The 23,763-nt window shown below is 32.6% G+C and overlaps 1 protein-coding gene across 2 annotated transcripts in view; it reads right to left on the reverse strand.

Moving 5' to 3' along the window:
- Nucleotides 1–23,763, reverse strand: part of Adamts19 (ADAM metallopeptidase with thrombospondin type 1 motif 19) — a 264,305-nt gene that overhangs the window by 157,766 nt on the left and 82,776 nt on the right. For both annotated transcript variants that reach the window (XM_026408507.2, XM_026408506.2), the window contains one exon: nt 17,390–17,433. In XM_026408507.2, the coding sequence (XP_026264292.2) occupies nt 17,390–17,433 (44 nt within the window). The remainder of the gene's footprint in view (nt 1–17,389; nt 17,434–23,763) is intronic.

Genomic DNA, 23,763 nt, shown 5'->3' on the forward strand with positions numbered 1-23,763 from the left:
ATGTACAAATAGCAAATTATCTGCAATACAAAGTTATTCTATTTAAAATAACTACAAATAAATGCCTATGAATAAATTTAGCAAAAGAGGTAAAAGATCTGTTCAATGGAAACTCACATATTGAGGAAAGAAATTGAAGAGGACATAAATGGAAAGGCATTTTATGTTCATGAATTGGAAGAATCAATATTATTAAAACACCCATACTACCAAAGGTGATTTACAGAGTCATGCAGTCTCTACCAAAATATTAATGCCATTCTTCACAGATGTAGAAAAAAAAATCCTAAAAATTTTCAAGGAACCACCAAAAGACCTGAGTAGCTAAAGCAATCTTGAACAAAAAGAAGTAAACAGAAGACATTATGCTATCTGACTTCAAAATACACTACAAAGCTGTAGCTAATAAATCAGCATGCTATTGGCATAAAAGCAAATATGCAAACTGAAGAACAAAATGGGAAGTCTAGAAGTAAACTCATGGATGCATCTACAGCCAACAGACTTTCAACAATGTATGTTAAGAACTCACATTAAAGGGCAGACTTTTCAGTAAACAATGCAGAGGAAACTGGATATCCACATGCAGTGGAATCAAAGTAGACCCTTATCTGTCACCAATTACAAAAATTAACTCAATATAGATCACAGTCTTAAATGTAAAAGCTGAAATCATTAAACTATTTGAAGAACATATAATAAAAATATCTCAGGTAATTGAATGGGCAAGAATTTTGGAGGGGCAAGACCCCAATAGCACAGGAAATGAAGGCAAATATAAACAAATGGGATTATATCAAACTAAAGAATTTCTGCATAGCAGAAGGGAATAGCCAACATAGTGAAGAGACAATAAACAGAATGGAAGAAAATATTTGCAAATTATACATTTAACAAGGAATTATATATCCAGAATATAGAACAAACTCCCCAAAACTTAGTAGCAAAACAAAACAAATGAGCAAAACTCTATTAAAAATTGGCAATAGACCTAAATAGACAATTCTTAAAAGAAGTCATATAAATGGCCTAATGGATTATGGATGCATGTGTTTTTTCTTTAGCATGGTGATAAAAAATTCTGAAACATACTAACACATTTCTCTTTGGTCTTTTCACGTAGGTGATGCCTTTTGAGTCATCCAAAGCCTTCTCTCCAGGAGCAGGTCAAGGAGGAACAAGGGTGGATGTACTCTTTGAGAATTCCAAAAGATGGTGGATTGGGCAACCCAATGACAATATAGGATGGCTCCAAAGGAAAATTAGTGAAATACCACGTGACTGGACAGACAAAAGGACTGAGTTATCCTTTCTGAGACTACTTAGCTTTGATTACCATGGAAGAAACATAGGAGGGCAGGTTAACCCAGAGGACACATGGATGAAATGGCTGAAGTTCAGCAGTGTCAGCAGCAGCAAATGTAAGCAGGGAGGGCGAGTGGCAGGGCAGTGGCAAATAAAATGTGTATAGAGGAGTTGAAGAGGAAGGTCATGGGCCCTGACAAGCTAAAGCTCTCAACACCATCTGCGTTCTTGGCAGCCAAGTCCAGCAGTGTGCTTTGTCACCCTGCAGCAAAGTTATTCATCTGCATAGCCCACAACCAAAGTTCTCAGAGGGTAGTGAAAGAACCTGATTGTTGATCTACTTGGAAAGTATAAAATGAGAGGTTATGGGGACTATATGGAAAAAATGAGCATTTAGCTAAGGAAAAAAAAGGGATACAAGAATAAAGCCATTTGAACTACAAAAAAAAAAATAACATTAATCTACAGGTTTAAGTTTCCATTTTCTTGAAATAAAGTGAAGTAGGGACTTATGAGAGAAAGATTTAACACAATATAGAAAGCTAAATACTGCATTGTCTTTGCCTATTTTAGTAGAATTTTCAAAAACTCTGTTATGTGTATAGAGACAAAATTAAGTACAGATGGAGATATGCATGTTTAAAAAGTGTGTGTGCATGTGTGTACGTGTTATATTTAAAGTAAGTTTCTAAAGGAAAATAAAACAGTGAATTAACTCATTTTATCATCCTAAAAAGTGATGAAAGTTTCTAAAATCAGTGGACTTTGGATGAGTGAGCATATATAGGGCACGTTTAAGTTTCTGGAAAGATTTTATTTTAAATATTAACATGGTTCAGGAAGGAGGTGGAAGATGGTTGAAATAAATGTTTAGGGAAAATGGTGAAAGAAAGGTTGTCCAAGGGAGAGTGGTATATAGGGGAAGCAAATATGGCTTATTTCTAAATTCTGCTCTCAAACAGATGATGGGGAGCATGTCCTGGTAGACAACACATTGCAAAGTAGGTTTGCTTTTGTTGTTGTGCTAACACTTTCTTTAACTTTGGTGTAAACCATTTCTTTGAGTGTGATTTAACCACCTCCTCCCACATGAAAATGATTGGAAGGATTGCTGTTACGTAGAAAAGAGAGCAATTTAGAAAATTTTATCTGCAGGCTAGTTTTATACTCCCACCATTGTATGCTATATTTATTGTACTCCACATTTACTTCTCTCTCATCCCTCTTCAGAAAATATGAGCCCATTTTCGGATGGTTTTAGAAGATAAATTCTTAACTCCTTAGAGAATTTAAATTAAGCCAGACCTTAATGTACATTATTGTTATCTTGATATATCATTTATAAATCATTAATAAAATATACCATGTGAAATTCTTAATCCAGATTTCAGTACAACTCTGAAAATAAAGTGTTGTGGCACATTGAAAAAGCCATATGTGGTAGCTCACACAACTAGCTCTTGTAAACCAGTAATAGGAAATTTACTGCATAGTCTACATAAACACAGCTTAAAATTGGTATTCTCATTGCTATGTTAATTAAAAGAAAGATAATTTAGAGTTCTTTGGCTCTTTATATGACTTTGCTCAAATGCAAAGGAAATGAGTTGGGTTTAATGATTTCATCTGCCTTGGAGATTAACAAACTGTCATGAGTTTTTTAAAAAAATAGGTAAGATGAATCACAGTTAAAGATTTTTTTGTGAAGTAAGTTTAAGGATACAGCTGGAAAAATTTAAAAGTGTTCTGATTGCATATAAATCAGGAATTTTGGCTAACACATTTTTATAATGTTATAACGTAATCATATCCTGAAGGCATTAAACAGGGACAATTAAAACTAAAAATATCATGCTACCAAAAAGCTGTATAAATTGCTTTTTTAGTTTGCTAAAAAAATTGATGGAAATGAATTTATAACTACAAACCAACTCAAAGTTCAAAACAGTTTGACACATATTCCTTTTCCCACCATGCCAACTTTTAATCATTTAGTTACTTTTTATATCTTGCTTTCTACTCAGTATGATCAGTGGGGTTTTCCCCTACATTTTATAAAAAGATTCTAAGTTTTATGCATATGTATTTACATATTAAAATAGACGTGGAAGTTACACTGCATATGGATTCTTATTTGGCAAGAAAGAAAGAGGAATAGAACATCAACTTACTCTCTCCAAAAGTTCATTTTGGGATGTGCAAGATTTTGAATAAAAAAAAAATGTAAGGTACGGTGTATCTTCATGGTATTTACAATATACTGGTACACTTTTTTAAAAAATTTTTAATATTTTTTTTTTTTTTTAGTTTTCGGCGGACGTAACATCTTTGTTTGTATATGGTGCTGAGGATGGAACCCGGGCCACACCATGCCAGGAGAACGCGCTACCGCTTGAGCCACATCCCCAGCCCAATACTGGTACATTTTTTTAAAAGAATAAACAAGACAAATTTTAATCAACACATGATTAAGTATCAAAATTAGGCTAAGAATAGAAGAACAGTGCAGTGACTCATGAATAGCAAGAGTTAGAAAATTAAAAGCTAACCTGCAATGTTGGGAAAATATAAACAGCAAATATTTAAGCTTGAAAGTCTGCTTCAACCATTACTATATATACTGTTAAGAAAATTTTACAATATTAAAAAGATAAGGTATTTTGGGGATAATTCTTTTTTATTGGTTCTTTTTTGTTATATATGCCAATAGAATATATTATGGCATAAAAGCATGGAATATAATTTGTTCTGATTCAGTCCCCAGTACTTCCCCTTCTCCTCCCTCCCTCCTTCTCCATGTTCCCTTCCCTCCACTCTACAGATCTTTCTGCTATTTAGTTTATAGTTGTTTTTTTTTTTTTAATTAGTATCTTGTGGATGGACACAATGGTGAGATTCACTGTGATATATTCATATATGTGCATAGGAAAATTAGGTCAGATTAATTTCACTGTCTTTCCCTGTCCCATCCCTCTTCCCTTTCCTTCATTCTCCTTTCTTTACTTCTGTGAACAGTATTATTTTATTCAAGTAAAGGAAAGAAATCATTTTATAAGCTAGAGAAACCTGAAGAATAGAATTTTCTTTTTCTTTCTTTTTTTTTTTAAGCTTCTGGGGATTGAATTGAAGGGCACTCAATCACGGATCCACATCGCCAGTCCTTTTTTACATTTTTTTCAGAGACAAGGTCTCACTGAGTTGCTTAGTGCCTTGCCATTGCTAATGCCGGCCTTGAACTTGCAATCTTCTTGCCTCAGTCTCCGGAGTTTCTGGGATTGCGGGCATGTGCCACCGTATCCACAACATGAAGGATATAATTTTCACTTTAAAATAATTGTAACAACATATGTCTGATGTTCTTAAATCTCTAAGTATTTTAAATATTAAGTTCAATATAAATAATGTTTTGACAGAATTTGTTGAATATAATATGCATTTATATAAAGACAAGAACTCTAACCTGAGATTTATTTTATGAGATATCACATTTTTAGGTTTTTCTCAAAAATTATTCGGTAGTTTAAAATATTTTGATTAAAGTGTAATAATAGATTTTTCAGGAACTTCTTTATGAATTAAATATGAAAAAGCAAAACATAAAGATTTAAGTTTTAAAAATTAAAGCTAAAGTCCAAATTAATTAAATTATAGACATTAAACAGATACAGGGTTTTGGGTTTTGTTTTATTTATAAATTATACTTCAATATAATTGGGGTTTTTTTGGAGCACCTGCCTCATAATAATAATACTGGTGCTCTTATATTAAATGCTACAGGGTTCAGTCCCACCCTAGATGTTAGCTTTGTGACTACTGGAAAATCTCTTCTCTTTTCCGGGATTCAAGTTTCTCAACAATATATCTAGGATAATAATTGGACTTAGGAATGCTAATTAATTTAGATAAACATTTTTCAAGCATATGCTAGTCTGAAACATGGTAACCATTAAATATTAAACTAAACCTTTTTGTAAAATGAAATAATAATCTCTTATCACAGTGAATTCTTAAAAGGTCAAAAGCAGTGATATCTTTTAAAGGCCATGTACATTAATAGAAGCTTAACAAGAATTCTTTTCCACTGATTACATTGTTTAAATATGTGACGAATACAAAGCTGCCACTTCTCAAAGACCAACTCTGAAAGATACAAGGAAGAGCTCAGGGAGTTTTGAAATTAAGATGTTTTTTGTTTCCCAAACTCATATTAAGCATATTTTAATATTCACATTTTGTTTAATTACTGCATTAAAACAGTCTCCAATAGAAACAAAATTGTATAATTAAAATCATTGTTTAACAGTAAAAGATGTTGAGAAGAGAAATATTAAAAGTAAAACTTTTTATGATAATTCCTAAGAATTATGTATCCAAGTCTTATCCCTGCAACATATTTTGCCAAAATAGACTGATAAAGTGCCTGATTTATGTTTTGGACAGTACCTAATAAGAAATACAACAGCAGCCAAGAATTAAGCAAGATAAATCCATCTTCTTTGTTACTGTGAACCATAAAAAAGGTTATGTTCTTATCAGGAGTTCATTGCCATACAGAGTATACAGGTTAAGCACCTGGGATGGTCAAGTCCCTGTTCTGGAAACAGAAATGTACCAACACCCTTGGCTATAAGGTATTATGGTGAAACTGGGGGGAGGGAGTGAATGAAATGCAAGGCATAAGAAAGATGAATTGAAGTACACCACACCCATGCATGGTGTGAGAATCTAGGAAGTCTAAATGTGGAATTTAATCAGGGTTCTGAAGAAGGCATAGAATTTGAACATAGATAAATAGGTAAAGGAAAAATAATAGGCTTCCTCTAACATAATATATAGGAAGACAGAATCCCACTAAAATCTGCAAAAAGTATCAGTTGTCAGTTACAAGAGTGCCTCTATGTTAATTCAAAAGGCAAAACCCTGAAGAGATGTAAAAAGGCTTCTTCTTACGTGTAGTATGCTAGGTCTGGGCTAGAATTCAGACCAATATTTCAATTAATCTTCTGTTTTCTAGACCTTTCTCATATGTGAATTAAGTACATGATAAAAATTATGATCTTTTATACATGCAACATATTTCATTCAGACTATTATAATGTGCAAATAGCAGTGACCTGTGGCCATCTTGATTGATAAGAAAAAAATGAGAAATTATACCCCATCTAATTCAAATGTATGATATGTCAAGATCATTGTACTGTCATGTGTAACTAATTAAAACAAATTAAAAAAAAAAAAGAAAACAAGGTTGAGAGGAATGGTATAAAATCAGTTTCCAATACCTGTAACAAATGCTTCTGTCTATTCCTAGTGCATCTAATTACTATTGCTGGGGCATTAAGTAATGAAATATTGAAGTTACAAAACTAATTATGATGTTTAATACTTCCAAACTAAGTACTTATAATGTATTAGTTAAATTTCTGATTATATAAACAAATGTCTCAAAAGTATTTGTCAATAATAGAATGATCAGCCAGGTGGGGCGGCACATGCCTGTAATCCTATTGACTCAGGAGGCTGAGACAGGAGAATCTCAAGTTCAAAGCAAACCTTAGCAATGGCGAGGTGCTTAGCAGGTCAGTGAGACCCTGTCTTTAAATAAAATACAAAATAGGGGGCTGGGGTTGTGGCTGAGTGGTAGAGCCCTTGCCTGGCATGTGTGAGACATTGGGTTCAATCCTCAGCACCACATAAAAATAAATAAATAAAATAAAGATATGTGTCCATCTACAACTAAAAGATGGCTGGGGATGTGGCTCAGTGGCTAATTGCCCCTAAGTTCAATACATAATGATAATAATAATAATAATAATAATAATAATAATAATGATAATAGAATGATCTTAAGGGTAGTTGGCATGTGGCATCCAGATTTATGCTTTTCTTTGATCATAATTATTTAATTAATTATTAACTTATTAACTTTTAAAACTGCCTTGGTGTGAATTAAAACTCTCTGGATACCTTATTGTTTAGTGACTCTCACAGATCTTTAGATTTCAAAGCTAGAGTGATGCCCAGGCCCAGTCTGACTCCATTAGGTTTTTCTTGCTGGAGGTCCAGAGAGTTGATGCATTTCCTGTGTTCTGAGGTGATATCACCCAATGTACCTCCTTCAAGAATCAATTTTCCCCTCTCCTGTCCTTTCAGGGCCACAGGGCAAATGTTCAGAGCCACTTTACTTTAATGTACTTTTATTCATCACTACTGAGACAAAGGAAGAGAAATATTAAAAATGAAAAAATAACAAAGATCATAGGTTTGTGTAAAGTTCTTCCAAAATTTTCCTAAAATCCTTTCACTGTTATACTGTGCAATCAGATATAATAATTAGGAATCTCTTTGAATTTCTCTCCTTGGCTTTTATTCCTTAAAAACATCATGTCCCTTCCTACTCTGCCTTCACAAAGGACGACATGTACACTTTTATTCATGATGGGCTAAATTTCTTTAGTATATAAGCTCTCAATCAATGTGTCAATGTATGTATTCCTTGTCTGGGTTGGTTTTCTATTGCTGCGAAACAAATTACCATTAATGTAGCAGACTTTTTTATGCCATAGTTTACAGGTCAGAAGTAGGCAAGTTTGACTAAATTCTCAGCTTAGTGTCTCAACAAAGTGAAAACTAAATGTCATCCAGGCTGGGCTCTTATCTAAAGGTTTTGGGGAATCAGTTTCGAAACTTATCAGGCTGTTGGAACAATTCAGTTCCTATTTCTTCTTGAAAGGACTCACTTGGCTAGATATGCATATCTTCAGGTCAAGTGAGGGGATTTAATTAAATCTGCAATATCCCTTCACAGCAGCACCTATGTTCATATTTGAATGAATCATTAGAAATGGAAAATAAAAAGTGCTATCTTTAGAATTCTGTCAACAACACTGAACATAGTTCATTTGCTTTTCTGAGGACATCCGCATTAATCCCTAAGGAGTGCTTCATAACAACATATCTCACACAAATATGATAACTTCTGGGAGTTTCAAAGTGACCATAGTTTATATGAAATCACACAAATTAAAGGGTACTGAATGTTTCTAATACGGATGATAATCTTTTCCACTAATGTACCATTCCCACTATGATGATTAAACAAGGAACCCTAGAGTCATCCTTGAATCTACCACAAACTTGAATTGAATTTTGAATACAGTAAATACACAAAAATATACTTCAACTCCCTTGTATACTTAATAATGAAGACAGAAAGCAAAATTTATAGAGAAAGCAGCCTTATCTTTGCCTGGTTTAAAGAATTACAAATTTAAAAGATTAAATATTAAGCTAAAATGATTTTTCAGTACCAACAATATGACTGTATCCACAAAGATAGTAGAGAGATGATGCCAATAATAGCTTTTGGTATTTTTAGTCTCTGAAGTTCTCTGTGCTCTAGGTTCCACAAGGCAAGAGAAAATGCCACACTGCTGTTTAATGAGAATTAAGCTACTTAAAAAATTGGCTTCATCTCTTCTTCTCACCCAATAAAAATGATTACTTCTGCTGAAATGTGGTTTGGAGAATGTATTGGTGTTTGGAAAGGAAGTGTCTGGAGATTCTCAAATGTGAAATGTCAACATAAAAGGGTCATTTAAATATGTTTTAGTTCCTGGATGTGTTTCTTCTTAGTATTTGCTTCCTGGGTGGCCTGTATACCTGTTTGAGGATTGTCCAGTGCATAAAATCAGAATATTTAGAAGCACACAGGAGAATAAATTCTATAATCCCAACCTGCTCAAAGAGAGGGAAAGAACATTTGTTAGAAATATTGAAGCATCTAAATCTTGACAGTAGAATGGACCTCGTGGAGCTGAAGCTGATGCCTCTCTCACCAACAAGTATTAGAAAAATATTCATATGATTTGCTGGAAACCATGTTGATCAGATTCACTTTTGCCAGCTCTAAGTATTTACAATTTTCCAAACTTTAAAGTCCTTAAAAAGTTTTATAAAATACATGTCCATACACACGCACATGCACGCGCGCGCACACACACACACAAGCACCAGTGATCACTAACTACCTCCACAGATTATCAGTCATAGCCAGTTTATGGAAGAATTTCTCAAAGAGGATTGTTCAGAACCCCAATCTTCCAAAACCCTTTGCAGTGTGACCTCTAAGACCACTTCAAGAGATATATGCAATGTCAAAACCATGTAAACATCTGTAATGAAGAAGCAAAAGCAATGGTAGGTAAAATTGCCTGACCCCAATAAAGGCAATGGTACCAAATTTTAATGTCACTTATTTTTCACTTCCACTCACTCCTAGTAGGAAAAAAATACCAGTTCCACTTTAAAAATATCATAGGTAACACAGAAAAATTATTAATTTGATTAAACCTGAACACCTGAGTTCATTCATTTCTAATATTTTGTGACAAGAAGGAAGTATAGATAAAACATTTCTGCTGCTCACTAAATTATGATATTGCCTCACTGAAAAGTCCTGTGAGGTTCTAAACAAACTGGTCTTCGCTAAGCACACTTTTTACTTGAAAGGATATGTCTGATAAACAAAAATTGATATTCAGACTTTAATATTTGGCTGACAGATACCCCCAAATGAACAAAGTAATCCTGTCACTCCACAGACCACATGATGGTATTATTTTGGTCAAACATAAAATCTGAACTTTCAAATAAAAATAAAAATATTTAAAAATGTTTTTCTTCCTCCATGAGCTTGACAGCTTCTATACTTAAAGACTTTCAGATATAAAAGTTATATCAATAAACATGACATCTGTAGCTATCTCCATTTCTAGTACACTTAATGTCAACATTAGGATTCTCCTAAGTCCCTAAGCTAGTACTTCTCAACTGACCAATGATTGATGTTTAAAAAAATCTATTTAAAACATAACAATAGATACTAACTTAATAGAGTATGAAAGTTTACTTATATGCTTTTAGAATTCACATTCTACAAAGCTTGAAGGCACTACCACTTGGGTTTTAGTGAACTTTCAAAGAATTTCCACAATAATCTGAAAATACATCTCTTTGAGTAACTACTTATCTAAGTCACATCAAATTTTCCTTCTACTGGTTAACCAAAATAACATAACATAAAACAACACCATATATGCACATATGCAACGCGGGATTCCAGCTCTCTCCTACACAGCAGATATAAAGAAATTTGCAAAAATCTAAAAAAAAATTATATTATTAATTTTATCATGAATGGTATACCCAATTTTTAAATACCTTTATTTTGTTTATTTATTTTTATGTGGTACTGAGAATCCCAGGGCCCTGCACATGCTAGGCAAGCGCTCTACCTCAGAGCCACAACCTGAGTCCCAGCAGTATATCAATTTTGTGTGTGTGTGTTTGTGTGGTCCTGGAGATTGAATCCAGGGCTTTGTGCATGCAAGGCAAACACTCTACCAACTGAGCTATATCCCCAGCCCACTGTACCTATTTTTCACTAAAAAAATGTGAAAGCTATCATTTATGATAACATTTGATAAGTTTATTTTAAATTAAATTAATAAAATATTTTTTAGAATTTCTCTATTTTTTAAGTGTTAGCATAACATTTTTTTAGTTTTATTGATTTTTTATTTTTTAAATATATGACAGTGGAATGTATTACAATTCTTATTACACATATATACCACAATTTTTCAAATCTCTGTTTATAAATAAAGTATGTTGACACCCAATTCGAGTCTTTATACATGTATATTGGATAATGATGTCCATCACATTCATTTTAATTTATAACATGGAAATAATTGATAAATATAATCTATGTAAAAATGCTTTCTGAGATATTGTTTAATTCTCAATACACACATATATAAACATACAAACGTATTTATTCAAACATAGTACACAGTGTGGCTTCTTGATTGATTGATTAATTAATTAATTATCAACTACTGATAATTAATTTACTCCTGATTGATAACTATTAATGGCCTACAACATGTCTATATTGTAAATATTTTATTTGGTTATATGTCTACAAATACTATATATATTTAATTGCAAGGTTCAATTACTTGACATATGTCTTAATATCAATATATTAGAATTAAAATTTATTATATTTTAAAAAATTGATAGTATATAAAATATTCATCTCTTAAAAATCAATGACAACTGAAGGAACCTTAAAATCCATGAAATATAGCAAATCTTCCTAGACAGAAGATTGTTTTTTTCTTTCTTCACTTTCATAATGGCTTTTGCTATGCAGAAATTTTAAATATTCATATAGTTAAATTCAAACAATTTCTTTACATTTTTCTTTAAACAATCTGTCTGTACCTCAAAAACAGAAAATCATTTTTCTATATTTTCTTTTACTTTTAGAAATTTAAGAAATATGGCATTGATTTCAACCTTTGTCCATATGAATAATCATCTTAACATTATCTATTGAATATTACCTAACCCAATGAATTGCAAAATAATTACAAAGTAATTACAAAGTAATTTCTAAATACATGCAACTTCATTTTCTTATTTACTCATATCTGATACAACTGATTCTCTTTCCATATTTTTTCTTCACTCTAGCTTTGGTAATTTTTAGGTTATATTATTCCATATAACATTTAGAATCAGACAAATCAATTTTCTTTAAATTTCTTTTTTTAAAAAAAATATGTTTTAGGTGTAAGATGGACCCAATAATTAATTTTTTTTGTTGTTTATATTTTTTAATGTGGTACTAAGGATTGAACCCAGTGCTTCACATGTACTAGGCAAGGGCTCTACCACTGAGCCATATCCCCAGCCCCAAAGCAATGTTTCTAATGCTATACTATTGGAAAAAAATATATATTTATGGATTTTAGTGTAAGTGACTTTCACTGGTTAATGAAGTTCCTACTTTTTCCTATTTTGCCAGCAGTTTTTATCATAAGTGTGCTATAAATTTTATGAGACATTTTCTTTGTCTAAACAAGATGATCATATGGTTTTTACCTTTATTTGGAATTTGTAGTTACATTTTAAGCCTTTTAATGTTGAACTACCCTTGCATTTCTGGAATAAATCTGGAATTAAATAACCCTACTTAGTTATTTAATATGTGCACACACACATATAATGAGATAATATTTGCTAATATTTGGTTTTGATTATTTTTCCATTTCTTTCCTAAGTAAGAGTGGTTTATCACTTTTATTTCTTTCATGATCCTCTCAGGATTTGTCTAGAAATTTTGTTTTTAATACCTCTGTTTCTAGTCTGTAAAATGGTTTGTATATTATGGAATGATACAATTGTAGAATTTTGGTAGAAATCATCTGTAAAATAATCACAGCTCAGGGTTTTCTTGGGAAGATTTTGATACATTTATCCAATTTCTTTAATTGTTAAGAGATGATAGGGCCTTTTAGAGTAAGGTTTAGTTTCTCAACAAAATTGATCAATTATGATTAATCATGTTTGTTGGCACAGCCCGAGTTTACTATTCTTTATATATATTTATATATCATAGCACTAACTTATGTTTTTTTAAATCTAATCTCTACCTTTTTACTGCTTCTCAAAAGTAATTATAATGCCAAAATTATAGTCCTGATGGTCTAAACATTGGAGAGCACCATGCTTCTTGATCCTTTCTCTACAAATGATAGAAAGGATTATGTATTAGAAAGTATATGATATTCTATGACTGCTGTAAACATAATTACAAATTTGTTCTCTTGCAGTTCTGTGGCACTGGACCCAGACCTTGTGGCCAAATTCAAGGTGCAAGTAGGGCTATCTGTATTTTTCTCTGGAGGCTAGAGGAGACAGAACTTCTTTGCTTTTCCATGTTCATATGTTTTCATGTGTGGCCCCTCCCCTTCCTTCCAAACCAGCTATGGGTTGTCTCCTTATCACATTTCCTTGTGCATTTCATGAGTGATCACATCTCCCTCTGACTCAGAACTCATATATCCCCTTTTCACTTTTTCTTCACAACCCTTGTGGGTTACTACAGGATATTCTATTTTAAGGTTCATTGAATCACAGTCCTAGTTCCATCCACAATCCTAATTCCTGAGGATGGAACTTCTGAGTGACTATTATTCTGCCTACCATAGAAAAGTAAGGGAGCTTTACTCAAAATACTCACTATATTTCATCCAATATAATATTAAACATTTTAAGTGAATTATGACAAAATTAAAATAAGCAATTGATTGTGAAATGAATCCCAATTTCAGAGACGTTAAAAGGTATATGTACTTTAAAAATCAGTTGTTGATTAAAATGCCTAATGGAATTTTTTCTTCCAGTATCTATACATCTACCTACTGACCTACCAAACTATCTCCCTCACCAAAACTACAGGAAAAACTGTATGATAAATGGCATAGTAAAAATGATTTTTGCTTTATACCTTCTAAGTAACTTTTCAAATAAAAGTCACATAAATAACTTCAATTTATCAATGGAAGCATCTATATATAACACCCCATGATGTCAATGAAGCCCAATTCATTTAAAATGTATATTCCTTTTGACTTAACAAAAGAAAAATAGTTTTGATATTATAATAAGATATAAAATGTATTTCTGAGTGTATATATTTCCTATTTCCAATTTTATTCTGTAACTTTATTCAAATATTTTTCTTGTAGCCATAACTATATTTATATTTGTTTCTACCATATGAATGCACCATGACATAAAAGAAAGATAATTCTCATTATAGTCAGAAGAGCTTGGGTAGAGGCCCAGCATTACCACTTTCTAACAGTGATGCTTGCAAATTTCTTACCTTTCCTCAGGAACCAGAAGATGTGCTAGAAACTGCTGCACATTGAATGCCAATTAACAATGAACCACTTTGAAAGTGTTATTATGAAGTAGATAATAAAACCTCCATTTAAGAGGTGTGGAACCCAAGCTATTAGAGTGTTAGATAAGTGCCACTTTCACATGAGTAATAAACAGAAGTATAATATGTCAAAATATATTCTACTAAAAAGAATAAATTTTTTAAAAACAAAAATGAGAAAATAAATAAATCTAGATGTCTGACTTAAAATCTATCATTTTTTGTTTTATCTCACAGCTTTCTTTTTTCTAAAATAGTAATGATAATAGAACTAGAGAGCTCAGACTTTGAGGTAATTAAATAAAATGTCTGGGAATGTATTATTGGAATTCTAATTTTGCAATACAAAGTTTACTATTGCTCTTAAAATACAGGTATTATTCTCCATTCATAACTCAAGTTAATAATATAAATTCAAAACTTTTAACTGCTATCCTTCCTTTTTTGCTCTGTATACAGCAAGAGTAGGGAAAAATGTCGAAGAAGTTATCATTCAACCCCATATTATTCAAATCATAAAGTATTTTTTGTTATAGTATCCAAAGGGAAATAGGATGAATTCCTATGTTACAAATAAAAGATGAAAGAAGGGGCATGCTGAGTTCAGAAAGCATCTGATAAAAACACAACACTTTGTATTATATAGGGAGACTTTAAAATGTGTATAAAAATTTTATGGATTTTCATCCAAAATGTATTTTGCTATGTTTTACTAGAAATTACAGCATCTAAGATGATTAATAAGCTATATGTATTTATTTAATATCATTTTGCACAGTGCCACTTATATGAGTTATTTAAAGTAGTCAAACTTTTAGAAACAGTATGCTTATCAAAAACTGAAAAAAAAGATAAATCCATTAGGAATTACCATAAAACATCTCTTGGTAATACAACTTTCCTAACAAAGATCTCCATAAAATTGTAATCATTTTTTAAAATTTCTCATTGACATACAATAATTGTTCACATTTACGAGGTACAATGTAATAATTTGATGCATAGACTGCTATGACCCACGACTAAAGCAGTCAGGGTCACTCCAGGAATGACACAGACACAGAAAGTACCTTTTTCTTGGGGTTCAATGACTGCTCTGCTGCCCCAGTTCCCACAAGGGAGGCATAAGAGGCAGGGAAAAGAGAGCGCAGCCTGAATCCTTATTTATTAGGGGGAAGACACTTGAGAAACTTCCACCCAAATGAGTAAAGGGATTGGGTTTCAGGGGGGTGTAGTCCAGGCCCAGGCTGTAATTCCTTGCTAAGTGAAGATGAGGTCTGGTTCCACACTGCCAGCAGAAGCCAGTTCCACACCTCCATCACTCAAGGCTAAGGGTATGTGCTCAGCTCCTATGTGCACAGCTCCTATGTTCATGGTGGCCCCTGGCAATATACAATGTGTAATGATCCAATTTGTTTAATTTTTAAATTAAGTCAAAGAGAATTTTTTATTAGCACTTTTTATTAATGTTAATATACTTGCTGCATATACGTCTTTTCTTGTGAATAAATATGTAAGCATCGGGGAATATTTTGGCCTTAATCTGTAAGTCACAAATAAAAGACCTCAACTGGATTAAATAATAAGAAGATATATTGGCTCACATATCAAGAAATCTAAACATTAGACTGGACTTCAGGGGTGGATAATGTAATGTTTCAGCTAGGTTAGCCAAGAGAAGGATCTGTCCACCTCCCCCTTCTGCACTGTAGGTAGTCAGATTCATCCCAACAATGGCTTCTATTGTGGTTATAGCAATCATGGTGGCATTTCTCCAATTATTATACATACTTACAGTGGGGACATTTAGGAAGCAATTCTAACCACTAAAATGTTCCTTTTATCAGCTCAATGAGCCCATCAGAACAGAGGTCACATGTTCCATCCAGGACAGTTCCTATATGGTGGCTGGCTTAGGTGGGCTCCTGAAATGAACCCTGGATAGGCCTGGACTAATCATAAAGATATTGCCTGTCATTTCTCTCATTTGGTCAAGCAAAGCAAGACCTCGCTGATCTGCCAGTTTTAAAGAGAGAGTCTGTAGGAGGGGGAAGATAGCACAGCACGTCAGTGCAAGAAAAGGTACCTATTTTGAGAAAAGCTTTATTGATGATCAAATGTTTCCATGGTTAGGGTGATTAAAACTGCATCAAGTTTTGATTTCTGGAGATTCAGGAAAGAATAGAAAAAAACTGCAGAAAGCAGGTTAGTGAGGTCACAGTGGGAGTTTCATCCCTAAATCAGTTCAGCTTCTCCCTAACTGTGTTGCTCTTTATGCTCTTGGTCCCTTAGGCACCACATATTCCCATCATCATTATCATATTTCCAAATCACCTCATAACCACCAACTTTATAGTAGTTTAATTATTTTGAACATTTTTATCTAAGATTTTAAACATAGAAGGAGGTTAATGAGAGCTAAAGTTAAAGGAAATAGTTTGAATTATTTTAAAAATATCCATAACTATTTATTTAATTTCATTCATTTTTATTTATTATTCATTTTGCAATGAACAAATGACACCACAACCAATGGTTAATTTAAAATATCATCCTTCAGAAATGAAGCCCACTTGATATGCCCCAGATTATGACACAAATACATTTTACCAATTATACCTTTTTACATAAAACTATATGACTTAAAATAGAAAAAAAACAATATTTGGGTATTTTTGGACAGGTAAATTGATTTTTATATAGATGCATTTATTTTAAAATATAAACATATATATGGCCATTCTCTCAAAATTAGAAAAACTGTGAGTCATAGATTCTACTGGTTGAATGGTTATGTTTTATGGATTTTAGATATCCAATTTAAGAGATGGAAAATTTGTTGCTATATGCACTAAGAATCCTTACAAGTCAGGCAAATTAGATGGTCTTTCTTCTGATACACTCTGCAAGTAACTTCAACCACATAAATAAAACAGAAAAATAAATCAATATATTTTGTCCTGAGTTACCAGTAACAATAGAATTTTATCAAATGTATGTGTTTATCTTTGGAAAGTCAACAAAAAAGAATTGATGATAGTCTTGAAGTATCATTTAAAAATTGTCTCCATATATAGCTAATACATGACTTGAAATGATTTCATTAATAACAGAAGTATTAACCAATGATTAAATATGTTGGTGGAATACATATTTCTCTAACATTCTAAAATATTTCTTTAAAACTTCCACACTAAATATTTTACTATATTTAAAGCATCCATATATTCAAAGTCTCCAGAATTCCCACAAAATGTGAAAATGTTAACACACACTTACCGACAGTGTCACAGGGTTCATCTTTATGTACACAGAAATCTTTCCTAGAAAAAAGAGTAGAAAATCAAAGTAAAGATAAATTTATTTGCACAATCAGTAGATATCACGTGACTCATTTTAATAGTTATGATTAATTAAACACATCTTTTATCCCCTAAGTATTTAATTAATAAAATTAAGAATAAGATTTAACTAATCATTAATTCTAAAAAAATGGAAGATTAAGATTTCATGGTACATTTATAACTAATGTTGAGACATTGTCTCTTGTTTTAAATTTTTGCAAGATTGCATGTTTTATTTTAAAACAAATAGTATCTAGTGTTTGAATATGGCTTTCCACTTGTATAACTATTAAAAAATCTCTACTTCACATGACAAATATATTTTTCAGATTGGAATTTTAAATGTAAGGAATAAAATTTAGAACAGCATAACATTTGTATAGCATAAGATTAGAAAATAATTTTAATGGCCAATAATCTTCCAATAAGGGCCTGATGGAATTAGTATTTACACAAGTGGAATCTATCTATAAATAACCTTCTACAATTTTACTATATCTTGAAGAGCATTCCTTAGGAATACTTCACTCTTATTACCAGTTACTTAGGATTTCACAGACCATAATTTAGTAGAACTTAATCATTAAGCAGTTTGAGATTTACAGCATGCTGTAACAAAAATCAAAACATTTTATGTGCCTCTTACTCTTAGGCAATCACTTCACCTTCTTGTGCCTCAGTCACCTCATCTAAAACTTAGAATTAATAAAAATGTATCACATAGTTTGATTATGTAGGTCAAAAGATTTAACATATAAAACATGTAAGCATGTTTATTGTGTAAGTTGAGTGAATTATTTCATATAAGCCATTAAAACAATGCCAGGCATAGAGTAAACACAGTCAATTTAGCTATTTACATTTTTCTGTGTATTTGTTTCCATTGCTGCTATCCTTTTACCATAACATAAGCAATTTTCTATTGTTGAGCATTTAGGTTCTGTTAAACATTGACTATTATAAACAATATTACAACGTTCCTATGTATGTGTGTGAAGGAGAAAATAAAAACTATCTTTAAAAAGGAAATTCCTCTTTCATAGGATCTGAATGCCATTCCTAAATGAGAAAAATGACTTTAAAATATTAGCATGATACTCCTGCCAACTCTCCAAGGATATCTATATTAATAACTAAAATGGCAAGTTTTCAGTTACAACTGTTTGGCTGATCAGAAACATTTATGATTTGGTAACTACATATAATTTTGCAAATTTCCTTGCATGATTGAATGCATGTTGTATATTTGCAGCAGTTCCATCCATGCTCACTAGATTCAGCTGTTAACTGTTCTGATAGGCAATTCATTAATACAATAAACAAATTAGAATTGATCAATACATCTGTTGCTGAGGAAGTACTGCTGAAAATCCAGAGTGGTTATAAATTCTTTTGACTTTTCCTTCTTGTAGTTTACTAATTTTGCTTTGTTTATTTCAAAGCTAAGTTATTGAGTACTTAAACTGTTTTTTATTGTTTTAAATTACTGTTTGAATTACTGTGTAAAATTCATATTTATACCTTATATTTTCTTTGTTAAAGATTATTATGTCTGATATTGATAGATATTAAGATATTAGTAATACATGGTTATTTGCTTACCCAATCTTCTTTTTCACTTTTAAATTTCATTTGAGTCTACTGCAAACAGCATATGGTTAAAAATTTAATCTATTAATATAATAATCTTCAAAGTGAATTTAATCTTTTCTCCTCCTCCTCCTCCTCCTCCTCCTCCTCCTCCTCCTCCTCTTCCTCCTCTGGATTTGTCTATAGTCTTACTTGTGATCTCTATTTACCAACCTATATTTCTTTGTTCCTTTCCTATTTAGTTTTATTTCCCTCTCTTTTATCTAAAAGTGCTTTAAAGCAATATTAAATTGTGTTTCCTGTGTGGCTACATTTACATTTTAAATAAGAATCCATTAGCTTCCTGTTTCTGCTGCAAAAATTATTATTTGGTAGAAATAATGCATATTTATTATCTTACAGTCCAGAGGTAACATCTGAAATGATTTTTGCTGGGCTAAAATCAATGTGTTGGCAGTATAGTGTACCCCCAAGAAGCTCCAGGAGAGAGTCACTTACCTTGCATTTTTCAACTTCTAGAGGTGGCCAAATTTCATTTTATTTTTAATTGGTGCATTATAATTATACTTGATAATGTGATTCATGTGACATATTCATACATGCACAATGCATAATTTGGCCCATTGCATTCCCTGTAATCCCCTTCCTTTTCCTCCTCCCTCCCTTCATCTCCTTCTCTAGTCTAATGGTTTTTAACTCCTATTTTCACAAGGTCTTTTTTCTTTACTTTTTTTCCCTCTGGCTTCCACATATAAGAGAAAGCAATCCTTAACTTGAGTTGCTTATTTTGCTCTTCAGTACCATCTATTTTCCTTTAAATGACATAACTTCATTCTTGTTTATGGCTGAATAAAACATCACTGTGTCTATATACACACTCTATTTATCCATTCATGTGTTGACAGAGACCTATGTTGGTTCTGAAACCCTGCTGCCAGACTTCTTGACCTGTGGTCCCTTTTCAAGCCAATTTCCCTCTAATCCCTGCTCCCATCAAAACATCTCTCTCTGCCTCTCTCCTGTATACCCTGGGATTGTATTGCATCAACACTAATAATTCTGGTCCTTAACATAAACTTACCTACAAATCCTTTCAGTTATATAATATTTTTTAAGGTTTTAGAGATTAGAGCATGGACAATTTTGGGAGAACATTATTCTGCCTACCGAATGAACTTTTAGTGTTGAAAGCTAAAAATTATCTCGTATAGTCATCTTCTAAAAAAAACCACAAAGACATATTGTGCTTTTAATTTTTTTATTGTTATTTTTTTTTTATTTTGGGGGTGCAAGGAATTGATCCCAGGGTGCTTAACAACTGAGCCATATCCCCAGCCCCATTTTGTATTTTATTTAGAGACAGGATCTCACTGAGTTGCCTAGGGCCTCACCAAGTTGTTGAGGCTGGTTTTGAACACATGACCCTACCATCCCAGCCTCTGTAGCCACTGGGATTATGGGTGTGAGTCACTGCACCCAGCCATATTGTGTTTTTAATCAAATCTCATCCTCAATCTTTCATATTTTTAAATCTGATACTGGAGTCGTGTGTGTGTGTGTGTGTGTGTGTGTGTGTGTGTGTGTGTGGTGCTGGGGATTGAACCCAGGCCCTTGTGCATGCAAGGCAAGCACTCTACCAACTGAGCTAAATTTCCAGACCCTTCTTGATTTTTTAAGATCTCAAATTAGAAGTTTTTAAACCATCAGTGCTTATTTGGCAATTTTCTTATGTATTTAGAAAGCGTTTTCTCAGTTATAACTTGTACATTTACTATGTACACAGCACATTATTTTTTTTAAAGAGGGAGAATTTTTTTTTAATATTTATTTTTTAGTTTTCGGAGGACACAATATCTGTATTTTATTTTTATGTGGTGCTGAGGATCGAACCAAGTGCCCCACGCATGCCAGGAAAGCGCGCTACCGCTTGAGCCACATCCCCAGCCCAATGGCACATTATTTTTAAATGCATGCTTTCATGAAGACTGTGAATAGTAAACTTCTCAGTTTTGTGTCCTTCATTTTTATTATTTTTCATTTATTCATAGCAGAGAAGGAGGTTGATTTTATTATCAGTACACCAAAGATATTACTTCTTTTTTTCTAGCACTTCTAAAAATGGATTAGAAGTCTGCCATCATGTTTTTTTCTCTTCTTTCCTACATTTGGTCTCCAGTTAGTTTTAATGTTTATTTTTATCTTTGTAGTTCTTCAGTTCCACCTAGAAGTCTCTGAATGCTGATACTGTTTTTATTTCTCTTCTTTGATATTTGGTCTATCTTTCAATCTGAAAAACTGAAAACACAAAAACTGTTATCTCTGACATTCTCTCTGCTCTCTTATCCTAGAACTCCTTTAGGAATATGTCCTTTGTGCTTTTTTTGACATCTGTTAACTCTCAGTCACTGTCTGCTTTCAGACTATTTCACCAATCTGTGGAGAATCCCAAAGATGTACTATCCATTCTACAGGTGCTTTCTTCAGCTACATCTTTAACTTGGAATTTGAAATTTAAAGTGTAAATATCATATTTATTTTCTGGAAATTTTATTATTTTTCATCTTTAAAAGCAAATATTCTTCCCAAAACATCTCACACTCAAGAGTTAAAATTTTTCTTGTTAATCATGTAAACTTTTGAATTTTATAATCCCTGTCAGTAATTTTTTAAATTATTAGTCATAGTTTTGACTCTTGGTCACAATAACAAAGGAACATGTTCTCATTGAGCATTTTGGAATTCTATGAAGAACTCATTAAACTGTACTTTATTTGTAGGGGCCTTATGTGATGTAAGTTAAGAGAGGGTCCTTCCAGAGCAGTTTTGAAAATGGTTTCACTAAATGCTTCATTTTTGGAATCAGATTCACAGAAATAAAGACCTAAGCAACCACTTTTCCCATCCTGAGGTCATGGATGACAAAGTGATTCCTGGTTCATAACCTGTGTTTGCTGGCAGAACTTTTAACACATCACAGTGTTATGAAGAATTGAGGTATCTAAGAGTTACAGTTCTCTGTAATCATTTCAGGTCCTCTTCCAACTTTGTATAGTGCCCATGTGGATGTTCAAACCCCAAAACCAAGATTACTTGATGCAACAAACTCCCTCAGGGAAGTGACCATATTGCCTCAGCAGCTGACTACGTTTGCTGCCGTGGCTCTTTTTGACTTATGTGTGCACATGAAAAGATGTTTCACATATTTTTTCTATAGCTTATAGATGTCTAAAATGGGCATATTTTCTGATTGTCTTGTCAGGCAGATAACCATGTAGTTAATTTTTTTTAATTTTTTTTATTGGTTGTTCAAAACATTACAAAGCTCTTGACATATCATATTTCATACCTTAGATTAAGTGGGTTATGAACTCCCATTTTTACCCCAAGTACAGATTTCAGAATCACATTGGTTACACATCCACATTTTTACATGATGCCCTATTAGTAACTGTTGTATTCTGCTACCTTTCCTATCCTCTACTATCCCCCCTCCCCTCCCCTCCCATCTTCTCTCTCTACCCCATCTACTGAAATTCATTTCTCTCCTTGTTTATTTTCCCATTCCCCTCACAACCTCTTATGTGTAACTTTGTATAACAATGAGGGTCTCCCTCCATTTCCATGCAATTTCCCTTTTCTCTCCCTTTCTCTCCCACCTCATGTCTCTAATGTTAATCTTTTCTTCCTGCTCTTCCTCCCTGCTCTGTTCTTAGTTGCTCTCATTATATCAAAGAAGACATTTGGCATTTGTTTTTAGGGATTGGCTAGCTTCACTAAGCATAATCTGCTCTAGTGCCATCCATTTCCCTGCAAATTCCATGATTTTGTCATTTTTTAGTGCTGCGTAATACTCCATTGTGTATAAATGCCAAGTAGTTAAAATAAATGAACTCTATCTTGACCTGTCCTATAGATATTAAACATAGTAAAACAAAAGACTGGCATATTGTTAATCTTAGAGTTTAATATACAGAATCCAGTCATATAGACCTTATTTTATTGTACTATTTTATATCATGCAATAACTTTGACCAAATTCTTTAAAATTCTACCTGCCTCAATAAAATGTTCACATTTACCTAAATTAACATTTAATATTTTTGCAAAGATCTTCCAACAGGTAGGAATCATGTCAGTTATAAGTTATTATAAAAATTAGTAATTGCTATGATATTGCTATTGTTTTTCTTCCAAAATGTTACAGACAAAAAGAAGTATGTGGATAGTCATGGGTATAAATAGACTAGAAAATTAAGTATTTTAGTAATTTAATAAAAAAATTAACTGTTAAAAGTGTTCACCTTTTCTTCTGGTAAATGCTTGACAGATGATTCTATGAAAGAGAGAGTGAATTCTTGACTTTAAGAATAATGGGGAGAAGGATCAGGTTGGCATACAGAAGCTAAAACACAACCTGAAGCAATATCTTTGTAAAACAAGCCTCCAAGAGATTTGATATAAACTCCATTCATTTAAATCACACCTAATACTTAACAAGACCTTTATCAATCTGCAGCTGTATATAAAATATTAAATCAAGTATGATAGCTTATCCAATGAATTGCTTCATGAGGATCACTAGGAGATTTATTGTTCCTGCAGGTTTCTTAGCAGGGAATACTTCTCCCTTATTTCATTAGGTCTCTACTAAGTCAGGGACTCGGGCCCTCTTGTGCATTACCCCTTCCCCTTGCCTTGATCTGCTTTGGCGGCCATGCC

The sequence above is a fragment of the Urocitellus parryii genome, chromosome 1, assembly GCF_045843805.1.
Source record: "Urocitellus parryii isolate mUroPar1 chromosome 1, mUroPar1.hap1, whole genome shotgun sequence".
Taxonomy (NCBI): Eukaryota; Metazoa; Chordata; class Mammalia; order Rodentia; family Sciuridae; genus Urocitellus; species Urocitellus parryii.